Source organism: Mustelus asterias, unplaced genomic scaffold (genome assembly GCF_964213995.1).
Source record: "Mustelus asterias unplaced genomic scaffold, sMusAst1.hap1.1 HAP1_SCAFFOLD_1958, whole genome shotgun sequence".
Lineage (NCBI taxonomy): Eukaryota > Metazoa > Chordata > Chondrichthyes > Carcharhiniformes > Triakidae > Mustelus > Mustelus asterias.
In genome coordinates this window covers 12,183-29,758 of record NW_027591903.1, presented here as the reverse complement: position 1 = coordinate 29,758, position 17,576 = coordinate 12,183, and the positions used below count along the sequence as shown (strand labels likewise).

At 52.5% G+C, this 17,576-nt stretch overlaps 1 protein-coding gene across 1 annotated transcript in view; it reads left to right on the top strand.

The window, feature by feature from the left end:
- The window catches only part of LOC144489045 (pyruvate carboxylase, mitochondrial-like), a 44,401-nt gene extending 28,632 nt beyond the window's left edge, over window positions 1-15,769 (top strand). Inside the window, exons 3-4 of the mRNA XM_078206993.1 lie at window positions 7,676-7,832; window positions 15,409-15,769. Of these exons, the coding sequence (XP_078063119.1) occupies window positions 7,676-7,832; window positions 15,409-15,769 (518 nt within the window). The remainder of the gene's footprint in view (window positions 1-7,675; window positions 7,833-15,408) is intronic.
- The last annotated feature ends 1,807 nt before the right edge of the window (window positions 15,770-17,576 follow it).

The window sequence follows — 17,576 nt, the reverse complement described above, 5'->3', positions numbered from 1 at the left end:
GCTGAGGGACTGCTGCACTGTCGGAGAGTCAGTGCTGAGGGAGTGCCGCACTGTCAGAGGGTCAGTACTGAGGGAGTGCTGCACTGTGGGAGGGTCAGTACTGAGGGAGTGCCGCACTGTCAGAGGGTCAGTACTGAGGGAGTGCCGCACTGTCGGAGTGTCAGTACTGAGGGAGTGCCGCACTGTGGGAGGGTCAGTACTGAGGGACTGCCGCACTGTCAGAGCGTCAGTACTGAGGGAGTGCCGCACTGTCGGAGGGTCAGTGCTGAGGGAGTGCCGCACTGTCAGAGGGTCAGTACTGAGGGAGTGCCGCACTGTCAGAGGGTCAGTGCTGAGGGAGTGCCGCACTGTCAGAGGGTCAGTACTGAGGGAGTGCCGCACTGTCGGAGGGTCAGTGCTGAAGGAGTGCCGCACTGTCGGAGGGTCAGTACTGAGGGAGTGCCGCACTGTCGGAGGGTCAGTGCTGAGGGAGTGCCGCACTGTCGGAGGGTCAGTACTGAGGGAGTGCCGCACTGTCGGAGGGCCGGTGCTGAGGGAGTGCTGCACTGTTGGAGGGTCAGTGCTGAGGGAGTGCCGCACTGTCGGAGGGTCAGTACTGAGGGAGTGCCGCACTGTCGGAGGGCCGGTGCTGAGGGAGTGCCGCACTGTCAGAGGGTCAGTGCTGAGGGAGTGCTGCACTGTCAGAGGGTCAGTGCTGAGGGAGTGCCGCACTGTCGGAGGGTCAGTACTGAGGGAGTGCCGCACTGTCAGAGGGTCAGTACTGAGGGAGTGCCGCACTGTCGGAGGGTCAGTACTGAGGGAGTGCCGCACTGTCAGAGGGTCAGTACTGAGGGAGTGCCGCACTGTGGGAGATTGAGAGTGAAGCCTGAGGCCTTGTCAGCCATGTGAAGTGGACATTACAGATGAATAGTGTCCCCCCCGACTCTCTGGGACGTGATAATCTTGTTGCGGACGGGACCGTGCTGTCTGTACAGAAGCGTTTTGTGTTCTGTCTTCGGAGCGGGGACTAATCACTGCTGGAGCTGTCAGGCGCTTTGGGGAGTCCAGAGATCGCGGCTCTGCGCAGGAAAAATGCAAATTCCGCTCGAATGTGCAAAGCCAGTCACTTCACAGTGTTTTATTTGCTCTTTTCCCTCCTTCCTGTTGACTCTGGGTTTCAGACACCTCAGTTAAATAAGAGAGAAAGGGAAAAGAAGCACGGTTACCCTGGCAACGGGCTGACGGCGAATATATTACAGTCAGGACTGATTGTGCATCAAACGTTCTGTATGACCCTTCTGAGTGGTGCATGGCTAACTCAGTCTTATTCTGCAGCGACAGCTCCTGCAGCTGCTTGCCAGCCTACCCACCGCTGGCTTCTGTCTCTGTCCAGCGCCTCCCTACGAGGGCACTGCCCAACATTTTACAGTTCACTTCGTCGTGTCGCAAATCGGCTCATGTTAACACTGCAATGAAAGAACAAAGAACAACACAGCACAGGAACAGGCCCTTCAGCCCTCCAAGCCCGCGCCACTCCCTGGTCCAAACTAGACCATTCTTTTGTATCCCTCCATTCCCACAATGTTCATGTGGCTATCCAGATAAGTCTTAAACGTTCCCAGTGTGTCCGCCTCCACCACCTTGCCCGGCAGCGCATTCCAGGCCCCCACCACCCTCTGTGTAAAATATGTCCTTCTGCTATCCGTGTTAAACCTCCCCCCCCCCTCGTGAACGTCACCACCGACCTGGGAAAAATCTTCCCACCCTATCTATGCCTTTCATAATTTTATACACCTCTATTAGGTCACCCCTCATCCTCCGTCTTTCCAGTGAGACCAACCCCAGTTTACCCGATCTCTCCTCATAACTAAGCCCCTCCATACCAGGCAACATCCTGGTAAATCTCCTCTGTACTCTTTCCAAGTTCTGTGAAAATCCCCCAGTCGCCACACTCCGTTCGGGTAACACTGAGGGAGAATTTAGCACGGCCAATCCCCCTAACCTGCACATCTTTAAAGTTCATTTATTGGTATCAGAAGTTGGTGGCACAGTGGGTTAGCGCTGCTGCCTCACAGCGCCAGGGACCCGGGTTCGATTCCCGGCTTCGGTCACTGTCTGTGTGGAGTCCGCACGTTCTCCCCGTGTCTGCGTGGGTTTCCTCCGGGTGCTCCGGTTTCCTCCCACAGTCTGAAAGGTGTGCTGGTTAGGTGTGCATTCACCCGAACAGGTGCGGACTGTGGTGACTCGGGGAATTTCACAGTAACTTCATTGCAGTGTTAATGTAAGCCAACTTCTGACGAAGAAATAAACTTTATTAGTCAGAGTGAGAAGAGGAAAGAGAGGGGGGGAGAGAGAGGGAGAGTGAGAAGGAGAGAGAGAGAAGGAGAGAGGGAGAGAGAGCTTACATTAATACTGCAATGAAGTTAGTGTGAAAATACCCGAGTCGCCACACTCCGGCACCTGTTCGGGTAACACTGAGGGAGAATTTAGCCCCTAACCAACACGTCTTTCGGACTGTGGGAGGAAACCGGAGCACCCGGAGGAAACCCACGCAGACATGGGGAGAACATGCAGACTCCACACAGACAGTGACCCAAGCCGAGAATCGATTCAGTTCTGGTCACCACATTACAGGAAGGATGTGGAGGCTTTGGAGAGGGTGCGGAAGAGGTTTACCAGGATAAAAAGTTTAAAGTAAAGTTTATTTATTAGTCACATGTAAGGCTTACATTAACACTGCAATGAAGTTACTGTATAATTCCCCAAGTCACCTGTTCGCGTCAATCCACCCTAACCAACACATCTTCCAGACTGTGGGAGGAAACCGGAGCACCCGGGGGAAACCCACGCAGACACGGGGAGAATGTGCAGACTCCGCACAGACAGTGACCCAAGCTGGGAATCGAACCCGGGTCCCTGGCGCTGTGAGGCAGCGACGCTAACCCACTGTGCCACCCGATTCTGATTTCAGTTCCTATTAAGCCAAGAGAAATTAAGCCAAGATTCAATCTAAAATTAACATGAGAGTTGTGGCTTCTCGGAGTGCAATGTCTTGAAGCAACGATGGGGCGGCGGGGGTGCTGGTAATGTACAGACTCGATGGGCTGAATGGCCTCATTCTGCACTGTATGATTCTATGGTTCTAACACTCCAATTTGCTTTACGACTTATTAAAAAGCTGCGGTCACGTTTGCCTGACCATCTCCTGTGGGCAAGCCAGCAGCGAGAAGCGGTTTGCATCGCTAGCCGAGTAATCCAGGGGCCCCGTTCGACTGATCCAGAGATTGTCAGTTCAAATCCCACTTTAGGAGTTGAGAGAATTTGAATTCAATTTAAGAGAGAGAAAAAAATAAATCTGAGAATAAGAGAGAATGCGGTTAAAAACTCGACTGATTCGCTAATCTCCTCAGGGAATTCTGCTCATGATCCAGTCAGACCCTCTGGTGCAGTGGTGAAGGAAAGTTGCGCTGTCTGAGGGGCTGAAAGATCAGAACCAGAGCCTTGAACGCGCTCTGACAGGTTAAAGTTCATTTATCAGTGTCAGAAGTAGAATCATGGAATCCCTACAGTGCAGAAGGAGGCCATTCGGCCCATCGAGTCTGCACCGACCACAATCCCACACAGGCCCCACTCCCGTAACCCCACGCATTTACTCTGCTAGTCCCCCAGACACTAAGGGGCAATTTAGCACGGCCAATCCACCTAACCCACACATCTTTGGACACTAAGGGGCAATTTAGCATGGCCCATCCACCTAACCCACACATCTTTGGACACTAAGGGGCAATTTAGCATGGCCAATCCACCTAACCCACACATCTTTGGACACTAAGGGGCAATTTAGCATGGCCCATCCACCTAACCCACACATCTTTGGACACTAAGGGGCAATTTAGCATGGCCCATCCACCTAACCCACACATCTTTGGACACTAAGGGGCAATTTAGCACGGCCCATCCACCTCACCCACACATCTTTGGACACTAAGGAGCAATTTAGCATGGCCAATCCACCTAACCCGCACATCTTTGGACACTAAGGGGCAATTTAGTGTGGCCAATCCACCGAACCTGCATATCTTTGGACTGTGGGAGGAAACCGGAGCACCCGGAGGAAACCCACACAGACACGGGGAGAACGTGCAGACTCCACACAGACAGTGACCCAAGACCGGGAATCGAACTCGGGGCCCTGGAGCTGTGAGGCAGCAGTGCTAACCACTGTGCTACCGTGCCACCCTCATTCACCCTAGCTAGTCCCCCTGACACTAAGGGGCAATTTAGCACGGCCAATCCACCTAACCCGCACATCTTTGGACTGTGGGAGGAAACCGGAGCACCCGGAGGAAACCCACACAGACACAGGGAGAACGTGCAAACTCCACACAGACAGTGACCCAAGCCGGGAATCGAACCCAGGTCCCTGGCGCTATGAGACAGCGACGCTAACCGCTGTCACAAGTAGGTTTACATTCACACTGCAATGAAGTTACTGTGAAAATCCCCTCATCGCAACACTCCGGCACCTGTTCGGGTAACACTGAGGGAGAATTTAGCACCTAACCAGCGCGTCTTTGGGACTGTGGGAGGAAACCGGAGCACCCGGAGGAAACCCACGCAGACACGGGGAGAATGTGCAAACTCCACACAGACAGTGACCCAAGGCAGGAATCGAACCCGGGTCCCTGGAGCTGTGAGGCAGCAGTGCTAACCCACTGTGCCACTGCGTCGCCCCGGAGATCACCACACAGTGAGAGTATTTCAGACGGGAATCTATCCAATGAGGGGCGCTCGCAGTTCCCCTAATGGATGATCAAGGCGGGTCGACTTACACGTCTGATTGTTTCACTGTCTGAGGGTGGCAGGATGTCCCCCAAACCTACCAGGCACTCAGCAAGCCCCGGACTCGGAGGCACTTGCCCCTCCTGCCATCCATCGCCAATGACCGCTGACTTCCGACCTTCCACTCTTACCTCTCGCCTGCACCGTTACAATGCTCGCATGAAGGCATTGGCCTGTCCTGGGAGCGTTTGATGGGGGACAGTGTAGAGGGAGCTTTACTCTGTATCTAACGCCGTGCTGTACCTGTCCTGGGAGTGTTTGATGGGGGACAGTGTAGAGGGAGCTTTACTCTGTATCGAACCCCGTGCTGTCTCTGTCCTGGGAGTGTTTGATGGGGGGCAGTGTAGAGGGAGCTTTACTCTGTATCTAACCCCGTGCTGTACCTGTCCTGGGAGTGTTTGATGGGGGACAGTGTAGAGGGAGCTTTACTCTGTATCTAACGCCGTGCTGTCTCTGTCCTGGGAGTATTTGATGGGGGGCAGTGTAGAGGGAGCTTTACTCTGTATCTAACCCCGTGCTGTACCTGTCCTGGGTGTGTTTGATAGGGACAGTGTAGAGGGAGCTTTACTCTGTATCAACCCCGTGCTGTACCTGTCCTGGGAGTGTTTGATAGGGACAGTGTAGAGGGAGCTTTACTCTGTATCTAACCCCGTGCTGTATCTGTCCTGGGAGTGTTTGATGGGGGACAGTGTAGAGGGAGCTTTACTCTATATCTAACCCCGTGCTGTACCTGTCCTGGGAGTGTTTGATGGGAACAGTGTAGAGGGAGCCTTACTCTGTATCTAACCGCGTGCTGTACCTGTCCTGGGAGTGTTTGATGGGGACAGTGTAGAGGGAGCTTTACTCTGTATCGAACCCCGTGCTGTACCTATCCTGGGCGTGTTTGATGGGGGACAGTGTCGAAGGAGCTTTACTCTGTATCTAACCCCGTGCTGCCCCTGTCCTGGGAGTGTTTGATGGGGGACAGTGTAGAGGAAGCTTTACTCTGTATCTAACCCCGTGCTATACCTGTCCTGGGAGTGTTCGACAGAGACAGTGTGGGACTTTATGGAGAGATATTAGAGATTAAATGATGCAGTAAATATGAATCTGTTAAACCACCTGTCAGACAGGTAGGTCCAAACTGTAAGGAGGTAACTTCATTACTAATCTGATATCAACAGTCACGGATCAAGCTCTTTTCGTTACGAGTGAAGGGTAGGAGTTTGGTATCAGATCTTCTTTACATTCATTCCTGGGACATGGGCGTCGCTGGCTGGGCCCAGCATTTATTGCCCATCCCTAGTTGCCCCTTGGAGGGCAGTTGAGAGTCAACCACATTGCTGTGGCTCTGGAGTCACATGTAGGCCAGACCGGGGTAAGGACGGCAGATTTCCTTCCCTAAAGGGAACCAGATGGGTTTTTCCGACAATGGGTCATCAGTCGATTCTTAATTCCAGATTATTTTTTAACTGAATTCAAATTCCACCATCTGCCGTGGCGGGATTCGAACCGGGTTCCCCCGTAACATTAGCTGAGTTTCTGGATTAATAACCGAGCGATAACACCACAAAGCAATAGGCCGGCACGGTGGCACAGCGGTTAGCACTGCTGCCTCACAGCGCCAGGGACCTGAGTTCGATTCCGGCCTCGGGTCACTGTCTGTGTGGAGTTTGCACGTTCTCCCCGTGTCTGCGTGGGTTTCCTCCGGGTGCTCCGGTTTCCTCCCACACTCCAGAGATGTGCAGGTTAGGTGGATTGGCCATGCTAAATTAGAACATAGAACATAGAACAGTACAGCACAGAACAGGCCCTTCGGCCCACGATGTTGTGCCGAGCTTTACCTGAAACCAAGATCAAGCTATCCCACTCCCTATCATCCTGGTGTGCTCCATGTGCCTATCCAATAACAGCTTAAATGTTCCTAAAGTGTCTGACTCCACTATCACTGCAGGCAGTCCATTCCACACCCCAACCACTCTCTGCGTAAAGAACCTACCTCTGATATCCTTCCTATATCTCCCACCATGAACCCTATAGTTATGCCCCCTTGTAATAGCTCCATCCACCCGAGGAAATAGTCTTTGAACGTTCACTCTATCTATCCCCTTCATCATTTTATGATCCTCTATTAAGTCTCCCCTCAACCTCCTCTGCTCCAGAGAGAACAGCCCTCGCTCCCTCAACCTTTCCTCATAAGACCTACCCTCCAAACCAGGCAGCATCCTGGTAAATCTCCTCTGCACTCTTTCCAGCGCTTCCACATCCTTCTTATAGTGAGGTGACCAGAACTGCACACAATATTCCAAATGTGGTCTCACCAAGGTCCTGTACAGTTGCAGCATAACCCCACGGCTCTTAAACTCCAACCCCCTGTTAATAAAATTGCCCCTTAGTGTCCAAAGATGTGCGGGTTGAGTGGATTGGCCATGCTAAATTGCCCCTTGGTGTCCAAAGTTGTGTGGGTTGAGTGGATTGGCCATGCTAAATTGCCCCTTAGTTTTAGGAGGCTCGGTAGGGTAGAAGCGTGGGGTCATGGGGATCGGGCCTGAGTGGGATTGTGGTCGGTGCAGGCTCAATGGGCCAAATGGCCTCCTTCCGCACTGTCGGGATTCTATTCGATGAATCGCCTCCGCTTCAATTCCATCATCTGCGGTGGCGGGTTTCGAACCCGGGTCCCCCAGGAGTTTCTGATGGAATAGTCTGGAGATAATACCACTCGGCCATGGCCTCCCCTCAGGACTGTGCGTTACGATTTGGAGCCACCCTGCTTCCCGGGTGTTTGGTGATGTGTCTTAGTGCTGTTTTTGTTTCGATGTGTGCCAGCTATTTGCCAGCGAATGTCGATTAACGCCAGTGCCCTCTTTGCCCGCAGGTGCCACCTTCGACGTGGCGATGCGCTTCCTCTACGAGTGCCCCTGGAAACGCCTGCAGGAGATGCGAGCCCTCATCCCCAACATCCCCTTCCAGATGCTGCTACGAGGAGCGAATGCTGTGGGCTACACCAACTACCCCGACAACACCGTCTACAAGTAAGGCTCCTCCTGGCCTCCCCTCGGCCGAGTCTCCCTCCTCCAGCCCACCATCGACCCTCCTCCCCCTGCCTCGCTCCAATCGAGCGCAGTTTGACCAAGCGACCAAAACACAAAATAGTCCCTCCCTCGCTTTGTCCCACTTGAGCGGGGTGCAAAAGAAGCAAGGAACCTCTAATCACGAACTCGAAAGCATCTCACAACCTTTCAAATGGTGCGGACAGGTTTTACCGAGCGGCACGGTGCTTCGTGCTGCCGCCGCACAGCGCCAGGGACCCGGGTTCGATTCCCAGCCTCAGGTCACTCTCTGTGTGGAATCTGCACGTTCTCCCCGTGTCTGCGTGGGTTTCCTCCGGGTGCTCCGGTTTCCTCCCACAATCCAGAGATTTGCAGGTTGATTGGCCATGCTAGATTGCCCTTAGTGTCCAAAGATGTGTAGGTTAGGTGGATTGGCCATGCTAAATTGCCCCTTAGTGTCCAAAGATGTGCAGGTTAGGTGGATTGGCCATGCTAAATTGCCCCTTAGTGTCCAAAGATCATAGAATCATAGAATCCCTACAATGCAGAAAGAGGCCATTCGGCCCATCGAGTCTGCACCGACCACAATTCCACCCAGGCCCTACTCCCATATCCCTACACATTTATCCGCTAATCCCTCTAACCTACACATCTCAGGACACTAAGGGGCAATTTTAGCATGGCCAATCAACCTAACCTGCACATCTTTGGACTGTGGGAGGAAAGCGGAGCACCCGGAGGAAACCCACGCAGACACGAGGAGAATGTGCAAACTCCACACAGACAGTGACCCAAGCCGGGAATCGAACCCAGGTCCCTGGAGCTATGAAGCAACAGTGCTAACCACTGTGCTACCGTGCCGCCCACCTACCCGGATGTCCAGGTTAGGTGGATTGGCCATGCTAAATTGCCCCTTAGTGTCCAACGATGTGCTGGTTAGGTGGATTGGCCATGCTAAATTGCCTCTTAGTGTCCAAAGATGTGCAGGCTAGTTGGATTGGCCATGGTAAATTGCCCCTTAGTGTCCAACGGTGTGCTGGGTAGGTGGATTGGCCATGCTGAATTGCCCCTTAGTGTCCAACGATGTGCAGGTTCGGTGGATTGGCCAATGCAAATTGCCTCTTAGTGTCCAAAGATGTGCAGGTTAGGTGGATTGGCCATGCTAAACTGCGCCTTAGTGTCCAAAGATGTGCAAGTTAGGTGGATTGGCCATGCTAAATTGCCCCTTAGTGTCCAAAGATGTGCAGGTTAGGTGGATTGGCCATGCTAAATTGCCCCTTAGTGTCCAAAGATGTGCAGGTTAGGTGGATTGGCCATGCTAAATTGCCCCTTAGTGTCCAAAGATGTGCAGGTTAGGTGGATTGGCCATGCTAAATTGCCCCTTAGTGTCCAAAGATGTGCAGGTTAGGTGGATTGGCCGTGCTAAATTGTTCCATTCGTGTCAGGGGGACTAGCTGAGTAAACATGTGGCGTATTGGCCTGGGTGGGACTGTTGTCGGTGCAGGTTCGATGGGCCGAATGGCCTCCTTCCGCACTGTAGGGATTCTATGAGGGCTGCATTCAAGGGGAATCCCCGTTGACGATGAGCAGCGCGTCACCACGGCTCGCAGGAAAATCCCTCCCAATATGTTTCCTTCACGTGCCACCACCATCTTGTTTGTCATGTTGGGTAAACACTGAGGTAACATAATCTTCCTGCCATTTCTTCTCGGTGGAGTCTTTCACTGGCCCTTTCCCTAATCCCTCTTTGTTATTCATGTCGGTAGAAGACCTGATTTCTTTTCATAATCCCTTGATAAATTCATTTCGAATTTTCTCAATTCTCTCCCATTCTTTGTGTGGTGTCTTTCCGTAACCTTTTCTGATTCCCTTTTGACAATCTAACTATTGTCTGCCGAGTGTCTGCCTTTCTGTATCATTTCAATTCACTCCTTATCTTTTTTTCTCACTCACGGAGTGTCGTTATTGGCACATCGCTACTGGTTCCTCACATGGACATAGATCTGTGAGATGGTATCCTTTAAAAATCTTTCCCACTGCTATTCTCGCTCTCTTTCTGTGGATAATATCCAATTTATCCTCTCACACTCCATTCTCGCTCCTGTAAAAACCCAGTGCAAAAATCAGTGTGTTCCATTGATCTGTCTCCCACTTATGTTCTCCATCTTTTCCTCAGAACCTTATTGCCGTTGCCTCGGTGTTCCCTCCATGGTTAAACTGCTCCGGTTCGACGCACATTCCCAAATCTAACAGCGTTGGCCCTCTTGTTGGGCCTCTTCGAATCCATAGGGTGCCCACAAACCAGAAGAAGGCCATTCGGCCCGTTGCCTTTGCACTGACTCTCCGAAAGAGCATCTCACTCAGGCCATCCGCACCCCCACTCCGCCCAATCCCCCCATAACCCTGCACATTCCCCATGGCCAATTCACCGAACTACACAACTTTGGACATGATTTGGGGCCATTCTCCCATGATGCTGCACTGATTTCGGAGATTTAAGCGGCGCTGGGTTAGCACACAATCTGCTGTGGGCGTCCGGGCCCGAGTGAGGTGGGGGTGCAATCAGGCCCCCCGAGGGAGGAGAGGCGGGGTGTTGGGGGAGGGGGGGGGGGGTGTCCTGGGCACTGCCACTGCCAGGGGGCCCAGGCCAGCACTGCCCAAGGGTCAAAGTGGCAAGTGCCCAGGGGGCACCTTGGCACTGCCCTCCGGGCGTGAGGCCTGGTGGGGCGATCGGTGGAAGGGGGGTCCCGCTGCCACTCGGCAGTCGGGATCGGCGGGGGAGAGAGGTAGGCCAGCAACCGGGGGCGGGCTGGTGGGGTGTCGGGACAACGGGAGGTGCTGGGGGTCGGGGGAGGTCGGGTCTGCGAAGAGTGGGGGGAGGTCGGGTCTGCGAAGAGTGGGGGGAGGTCGGGTCTGCGAAGAGTGGGGGGAGGTCGGGTCTGCGAAGAGTGGGGTGAGGTCGGGTCTGCGAAGAGTGGGGGGGGGGGGTCGGGTCTGCGAAGAGTGGGGGGAGGTCGGGTCTGCGAAGAGTGGGGTGAGGTCGGGTCTGCGAAGAGTGGGGGGGGGGGTCGGGTCTGCGAAGAGTGGGGGGAGGTCGGGTCTGCGAAGAGTGGGGGGAGGTCGGGTCTGCGGGGAGAGGGGGGAGATCGGGGCTGGCACTGGGTGAGGTGTCAAGGCTGGGCCCAGTCATTTTCGGGGGGCAAGCCATCGGGCCCTGGGGGGGCGTGGGGGGGCTCGAAGGGCCAGCGATCAGGAGGTCGGCAGCGCGGGGCCACTGCGTGTGCGCCGATCTCCGCGCTGACAGATCGGCGCACGGGCAGTGGCCCCGCTCAGCGCTACCCTGCCGGCCTCTCCAGCAGGAATACTGATCTTTAACCATGTTCACGCTGAGGCAGTCTGCAGTGCGCAGAGTGTGGGAGATTCATTCTTAACCACCAGCGCTCCGCTTTTCGAACCAGAAGCTGGTAAGCTTACAATGCCGGGGAAACCTTGGACCATATCACCACGAGAGGAACTTTTTCATGTTCAGACTTCAAGGCATAAGATATAGGAGCAGAATGGGACCATTCGGCCCATCGAGTCTGCTCTGCCATGGCCTATAAGTTTCTCAACCCCATTCTCCCGCCTTTTCCCGTGACCTTTGACCCCCCTCACCAATCGGGAACCTATCTATCTCTGTCTCCAATACACTCGATGACCCGGCCTCCTCTGTGGCAATGAATTCCACAGATTCACCCCCACCCTCCGGCTGAAGAAATTTAAAGTTAAAAAGTTTATTTTTAGTGTCACAAGTAAGGCTTACATTAACACTGCAATGAAGTTACTGTGAAATTCCCCTCCGGCTCCTGTTTGGGTCAATGCATCGAACCAGCACGTCTTTCAGAATGTGGGAGGAAACCAGAGCACCCGGAGGAAACCCACGCAGACACGGGGAGAACGTGCAGACTCCACACAGACAGTGACCCAAACCGGGATTCGAACCCGGGTCCCTGGCGCTGTGAGGCAGTAGTGCTAACCACTGTGCCACCGTGCTGCACTCCTCATCTCGGTTCTAAAGGGTCTGTCCCTTTACTCTGAGGCCGAGCCCTCGGATCCCAGTCTCTCCGACTAATGGGAACATCTCCCTCACGTCCACTCTATCCAGGGCCTTTCCGTATTCTGTAAGTTTCAATGAGATTTCCACCATCATCCTTCTAAACCCCATCGAGTACAGACCCAGAGACCTCAAACGCTCCTCATATGTCAAGCCTTTCATTCCCGGGATCGTTCTGGTGAACCTCCTCTGGACCATTTCCAAGGTCAACACATCCTTCCTTAGATACGGGGCCCAAAACTGCTGACAATATTCCAAATGACCAGAGACTGATAAAGCCTCAGCAGCACATCCCTGCTTTTGTATTCTAGTCCCCTCGAAATGAATGTTAACATTGCAGTTGCCTTCCTAGTAACCAACTCAACCTGCAAGTTAACCTCAAGAGAATCCTGAACTTGTCCCCGGCTGAGAGCTTCTTAAGTATCTGTAATTCCTGCTACGTGTAACTTAGACGTGAATTAAATCGCTCATAATGTCTTTATTCTGAATGCAGACTGTACACGATCGCCTCAACTGCAGGAGCCAGTTCCATCTGACAGTGGGATCAATTAGAAATCAGAGAGGGACCTTGAGGAAAGTCTGTTTAAGCATCCAACATCCCTCTCCGAGGGAATTCCTTCCCACCCCCGCTCCGAGCTCCTTCCTCCAGAACTCCACTGCCTGTATCCTGATGGGCAGTTCACTCCCAAATTCCCTGTGCCCGCTGCCCCGCGTTGAATTCCGCTCCGGCAGGCCGAAGTCTGGAACTTCCAATCCTTGTGGCACAGTGGTTAGCACTGCTGCCTCTCAGCACCAGGGACCCGGGTTCGATTCCCGGTTTGGGTCACTGTCTGTGTGAAGTCTGTACGTTCTCCCCGTGTCTGCGTGGGTTTCCTCCGGGTGCTCCGGTTTCCTCCCACAGTCCGGAAAGACGTGCTGGTTAGGGTGCTAAATTCTCCCACAGTGTAACCCGAACAGGCGCCGGAGTGTGGCAACTAGGGGATTTTCACAGTAACTTCATTGCAGTGTTAATGTAAGCCGACTTGTGACTCTAATAAATAAACTTTAAACTTAACGACTTGTTTCCAAAGCATTCCCTGCTCTCACTCCACTCCCACCCCCAACTCCGCATCAATTGCCCCTCCTCCCCACATCTCTCTGTGACCTCCTCCAGCCCTCCACCTCCAGGCCCTCCTCACCCCATGACCAATCCACCTAACCTACACATCTTTGAACACTAAGGGGCAATTTAGCATGGCTAATGCACCTAACCCGCACATCTTTGGACACTAAGGGGCAATTTAGCATGGCCAATCCACCTAACCCGCACATCTTTGGACACTAAGGGGCAATTTAGCATGGCCAATCCGCCTAACGCGCACATCTTTGGACACTAAGGGGCAATTTAGCATGGCCAATCCACCTAACCCACACATCTTTGGACACTAAGGGGCAATTTAGCATGGCCAATCCACCTAGCCTGCACATCTTTGGACACTAAGGGGCAATTTAGCATGGCCAATCCACCTAACCCGCACATCTTTGGACACTAAAGGGCAATTTAGCATGGCCAATCCCCCTAACCTGCACATCTTTGTACACTGAGGGGCAATTTAGCATGGCCAATTTTTTTTTCAATAAGGGACAGAGATGAGGAGAAAATCTTGTTCTCTTGGAGGGTTACGGGAGGAGGCTCGTGTGGACACCATCACCGAACAGATGGGCCGAATGGCCCACCCTTGCGCTGTAGCCTCAACGTGGATTCTGTGTAAATTTGAACAGACAGAGGCGGGCGGAGGAATAGAGATGTAGACTATTTTCTAAATGGGGTAATGCTTTGGAAATCTGAAGCACATCGGGATTTGGGAGTCCTGGGTCAAGATTCTCTTAAGGTTAACATGCAGGTTCAGTCGGCAGTTAGGAAGGCAAATGCAATGTTAGCATTCATGTCGAGAGGGCTAGAATACAAGAGCAGGGATGTACTTCTGAGGCTGTATAAGGCTCTGGTCAGACCCCATTTGGAGTATTGTGAGCAGTTTTGGGCCCCGTATCGAAGGAAGGATGTGATGGCCTTGGAAAGGGTCCTGAGGAGGTTCACAAGAATGATCCCTAGAATGAAGAGCTTGTCGTATGAGGAACAGTTGAGGATTGAGGTCTGTACTCGTTGGAGTTTAGAAGGATGAGGTGGGATCTTATTGAATACTGAGAGGCCCAGATAGAGTGGACTTGGAGAGGATGTTTTCACGAGTGGGGAAGACTAGAACTTGAGGGCACAACCTCAAAGTGAAGGGACGCTCCTTTAGAACAGAGATGAGGAGGAATTTCTTCAGCCAGAGAGTGGTGAATCTGTGGAACTTTTTGCCGCAGAAGGCTGTGGAGGCCGGGTCATTGAGTGTCTTTAAGACAGAGATAGATAGGTTCTTGATTAATAAGGGGTCAAGGGTTACGGGGAGGATGCAGGAGAATGGGGATGAGAATCATATCAACTATGATAGGATATATATATATATAGATAAGATGCAAGACTGGGCGGAGAAGTGGCAGATGGACTTCAACCCAGATAAATGCGTAGTGGTCCATTTTGGCAGGTCAAATGGGATGAAGGAGTACAATATAAAGGGAAAGACTCTTAGTACTGTAGAGGATCAGAAGGACCTTGGGGTCCGGGTCCATAGGACTCTAAAATTGGCCCCGCAGGTGGAGGAGGTGGTTAAGAAGGCGTATGGTGTGCTGGCCTTTATCAATCGAGGGATTGAGTTTAGGAGTCCGGGGATAATGATGCAGCTATATAAGACCCTCATCAGACCCCACTTGGAGTACTGTGCTCAGTTCTGGTCGCCTCATTACAGGAAGGATGTGGAAAAGATTGAAAGGGTGCAGAGGAGATTTACAAGGGTGTTGCCTGGATTGAGTGGCATGCCTTATGAGGATAGGCTGAGGGAGCTCGGTCTTTTCTCCTTGGAGAGACGTAGGATGAGAGGAGACCTAATAGAGGTATATAAGATGTTGAGAGGCATAGATCGGGTGGACTCTCAGAGGCTTTTTCCCAGGGTGGAAATGGCTGCTACGAGAGGACACAGGTTTAAGGTGCTGGGGGGGTAGGTACAGGGGAGTTGTTCGGGGGAAGTTTTTCACACAGAGGGTGGTGGGCGAGTGGAATCGGCTGCCGTCAGTGGTGGTGGAGGCGAACTCAATAGGGTCTTTTAAGAGACTCCTGGATGAGTACATGGGACTTAATAGGATGGAGGGTTATAGGTAGACCTAAAAGGTAGGGATATGTTCGGCACAACTTGTGGGGCCGAAGGGCCTGTTTTGTGCTGTAGTTTTTCTATGTTTCTATGATTGAATGGCGGAGCAGACTCGATGGGCCGAGTGGCCTAATTCTGTTCCTATGTCTTATGGGCTGATGGGAGGGATGGAGGGAAGTACTGAGGGAAGATTGCGGGAGAGAGGGAATCTTAACCTCTCGCTGGTTGTGTTCCTCAGGTTCTGCGAAGTGGCGAAGGAGAACGGGATGGATATCTTCCGGGTGTTCGACTCCCTGAACTACCTCCCCAACATGATCCTGGGCATGGAGGCAGCGGGCAGCGCCGGCGGGGTGGTGGAGGCGGCCATCTCCTACACCGGCGACGTCAGTGACCCGGACAGGACCAAGTACTCCCTGGATTACTACCTGAAGCTTGCGGATGAGCTGGTGAAGGCTGGGACCCACATCCTCAGCATCAAGGTAAGGGCCGGCCCACAGCGCAGCTCGGAACCGGAGGAGGCCCTTCGAGCCCCTCCGCCATTCCATACGACCCTGGCTGATTCCCATCTCATCCTAACTCCCCTTCCCTCTTCAACCTGATCATAGCTGACCCTCTCACTCAGTGACATACTCCCGCTCTCTCCCCGGAACCACTTCATTGCATTTCAATCGACAAAGGTATCCAAAGCTTTCTTTATTTGATTTTTTGATTTAATTATTACTGACACATGTATTGGGATACGGTGAAAAGTATTGTTTCTTGCGCGCTATACAGACAAAGCATACCGTTCATAGAGAAGGAAAGGAGAGGGTGCAGAATGCAGTGTTACAGTCACAGCTAGGGTGCAGAGAAAGATCAACTTAATATTTGATTTGATTTATTATTGTCACTTGGGATACAGTGAAAAATATTATTTCTTGCGCGCTATACAGACAAAGCATACCGTTCATAGAGTACATAGTGGAGAAGGAAAGGGGAGAGTGCAGAATGTAGTGTTACAGTCACAGCTAGGGTGTAGAGAAAGATCAACTTAACGCGAGGTTGGTCCATTCAAAAGATCAAAGAGAAGTATACAGCACAGGAACAGGCCCTTCGGCCCTCCAAGCCCGTGCCGATCATGTCCTAACTAAACTAAACCCTTCTGTCCTTACTCGGTCCGTATCCCTCTATTCCCTCCCTATTCATGAACCCATCCAGATGCCTCTTAAATGTTGCTAATGTTCCCGCTTCCACCACCTCCTCTGGCAGCGCGTTCCAGGCACCCACCACTCTCTGTGTGAAAAACTCCCCCCCGCACATCTCCCTTAAACTTTCCCCCCTCCCACCTTGAACCTGTGCCCCCCCCCCACTTGTTATTGATGCTTCCACCCTGGGGGAAAAGCCTCTGACTATCCACCCTGTCTGTGCCTCTCATCATTTTGTAGACCAGGTCTCCCCTCAGCCTCCGTCTCTCCAGTGAAAACAATCCCAGTTTATCCAACCTCTCCTCATAGCCGACACCCTCGAGACCCGGTCAACATCCTGGTGAACCTTCTCTGCACTCTCTCCAAAGCTTCCACATCCTTCTGGCAGTGTGGTGACCAGAACTGCACGCAATACTCCAAATGCGGCCTAACCAAGGTGTTATATAGCTGCAACATGACTTCCCAGTGACAACCTCCGCATCCATGGTGCTTTGATTTGATTTATTATTGTCACATGTACTGGGATACAGTGAAAAGTATTGTTTCTTGCGCGCTATACAGACAAAGCATACCGTTCATAGAGAAGGAAAGGAGAAGGAAAGGAAAGGGTGCAGAATGTAGTGTTACAGTCAGAGCGAGGGTGTCTTGAGTCGGTTGGTGCATGATCTCGGACTTTTGTATCTTTTTCCCGACGGAAGAAGGTGGAAGAGAAAATGTCCGGGGTGCGTGGGGTTCCTTGATTATGCTGGCTGCTTTTCCCCGAGGCAGCGGGAAGTGTAGACAGAGTCAATGGATGGGAGGCTGGTTTGCGTGATGGACTGGGCTACATTCACGACCCTTTGTAGTTTCTTGCGGTCTTGGGCAGAGCAGGAGCCCATACCAAGCTGTGATACAACCAGAAAGAATGCTTTCTATGGTGCATCTGTAAAAGCTGGTGAGAATCTTTGAAGATATGCCAAATTTCCCGAGCCTTCTGAGAAAGTAGAGGTGTTGGTGGGTTTTCTCATCTAAAGCGTCGGTGTGGAGGGGCCAGGACAGGTTGTTGGTGATCTGGACACCTAAAAACGTGAAGCTCTCAACCATTTCCGCTGCATCGCCATTGATGGGGGCATGTCCTCCACAACACTTCCTGAAGTCACTGAATATCTCCTTCGTTTTACTAACATTGAAGGAGAGATTATTGCTCTGCGGACCTGGGATTCGAACCCAGGACCCCAAAGCA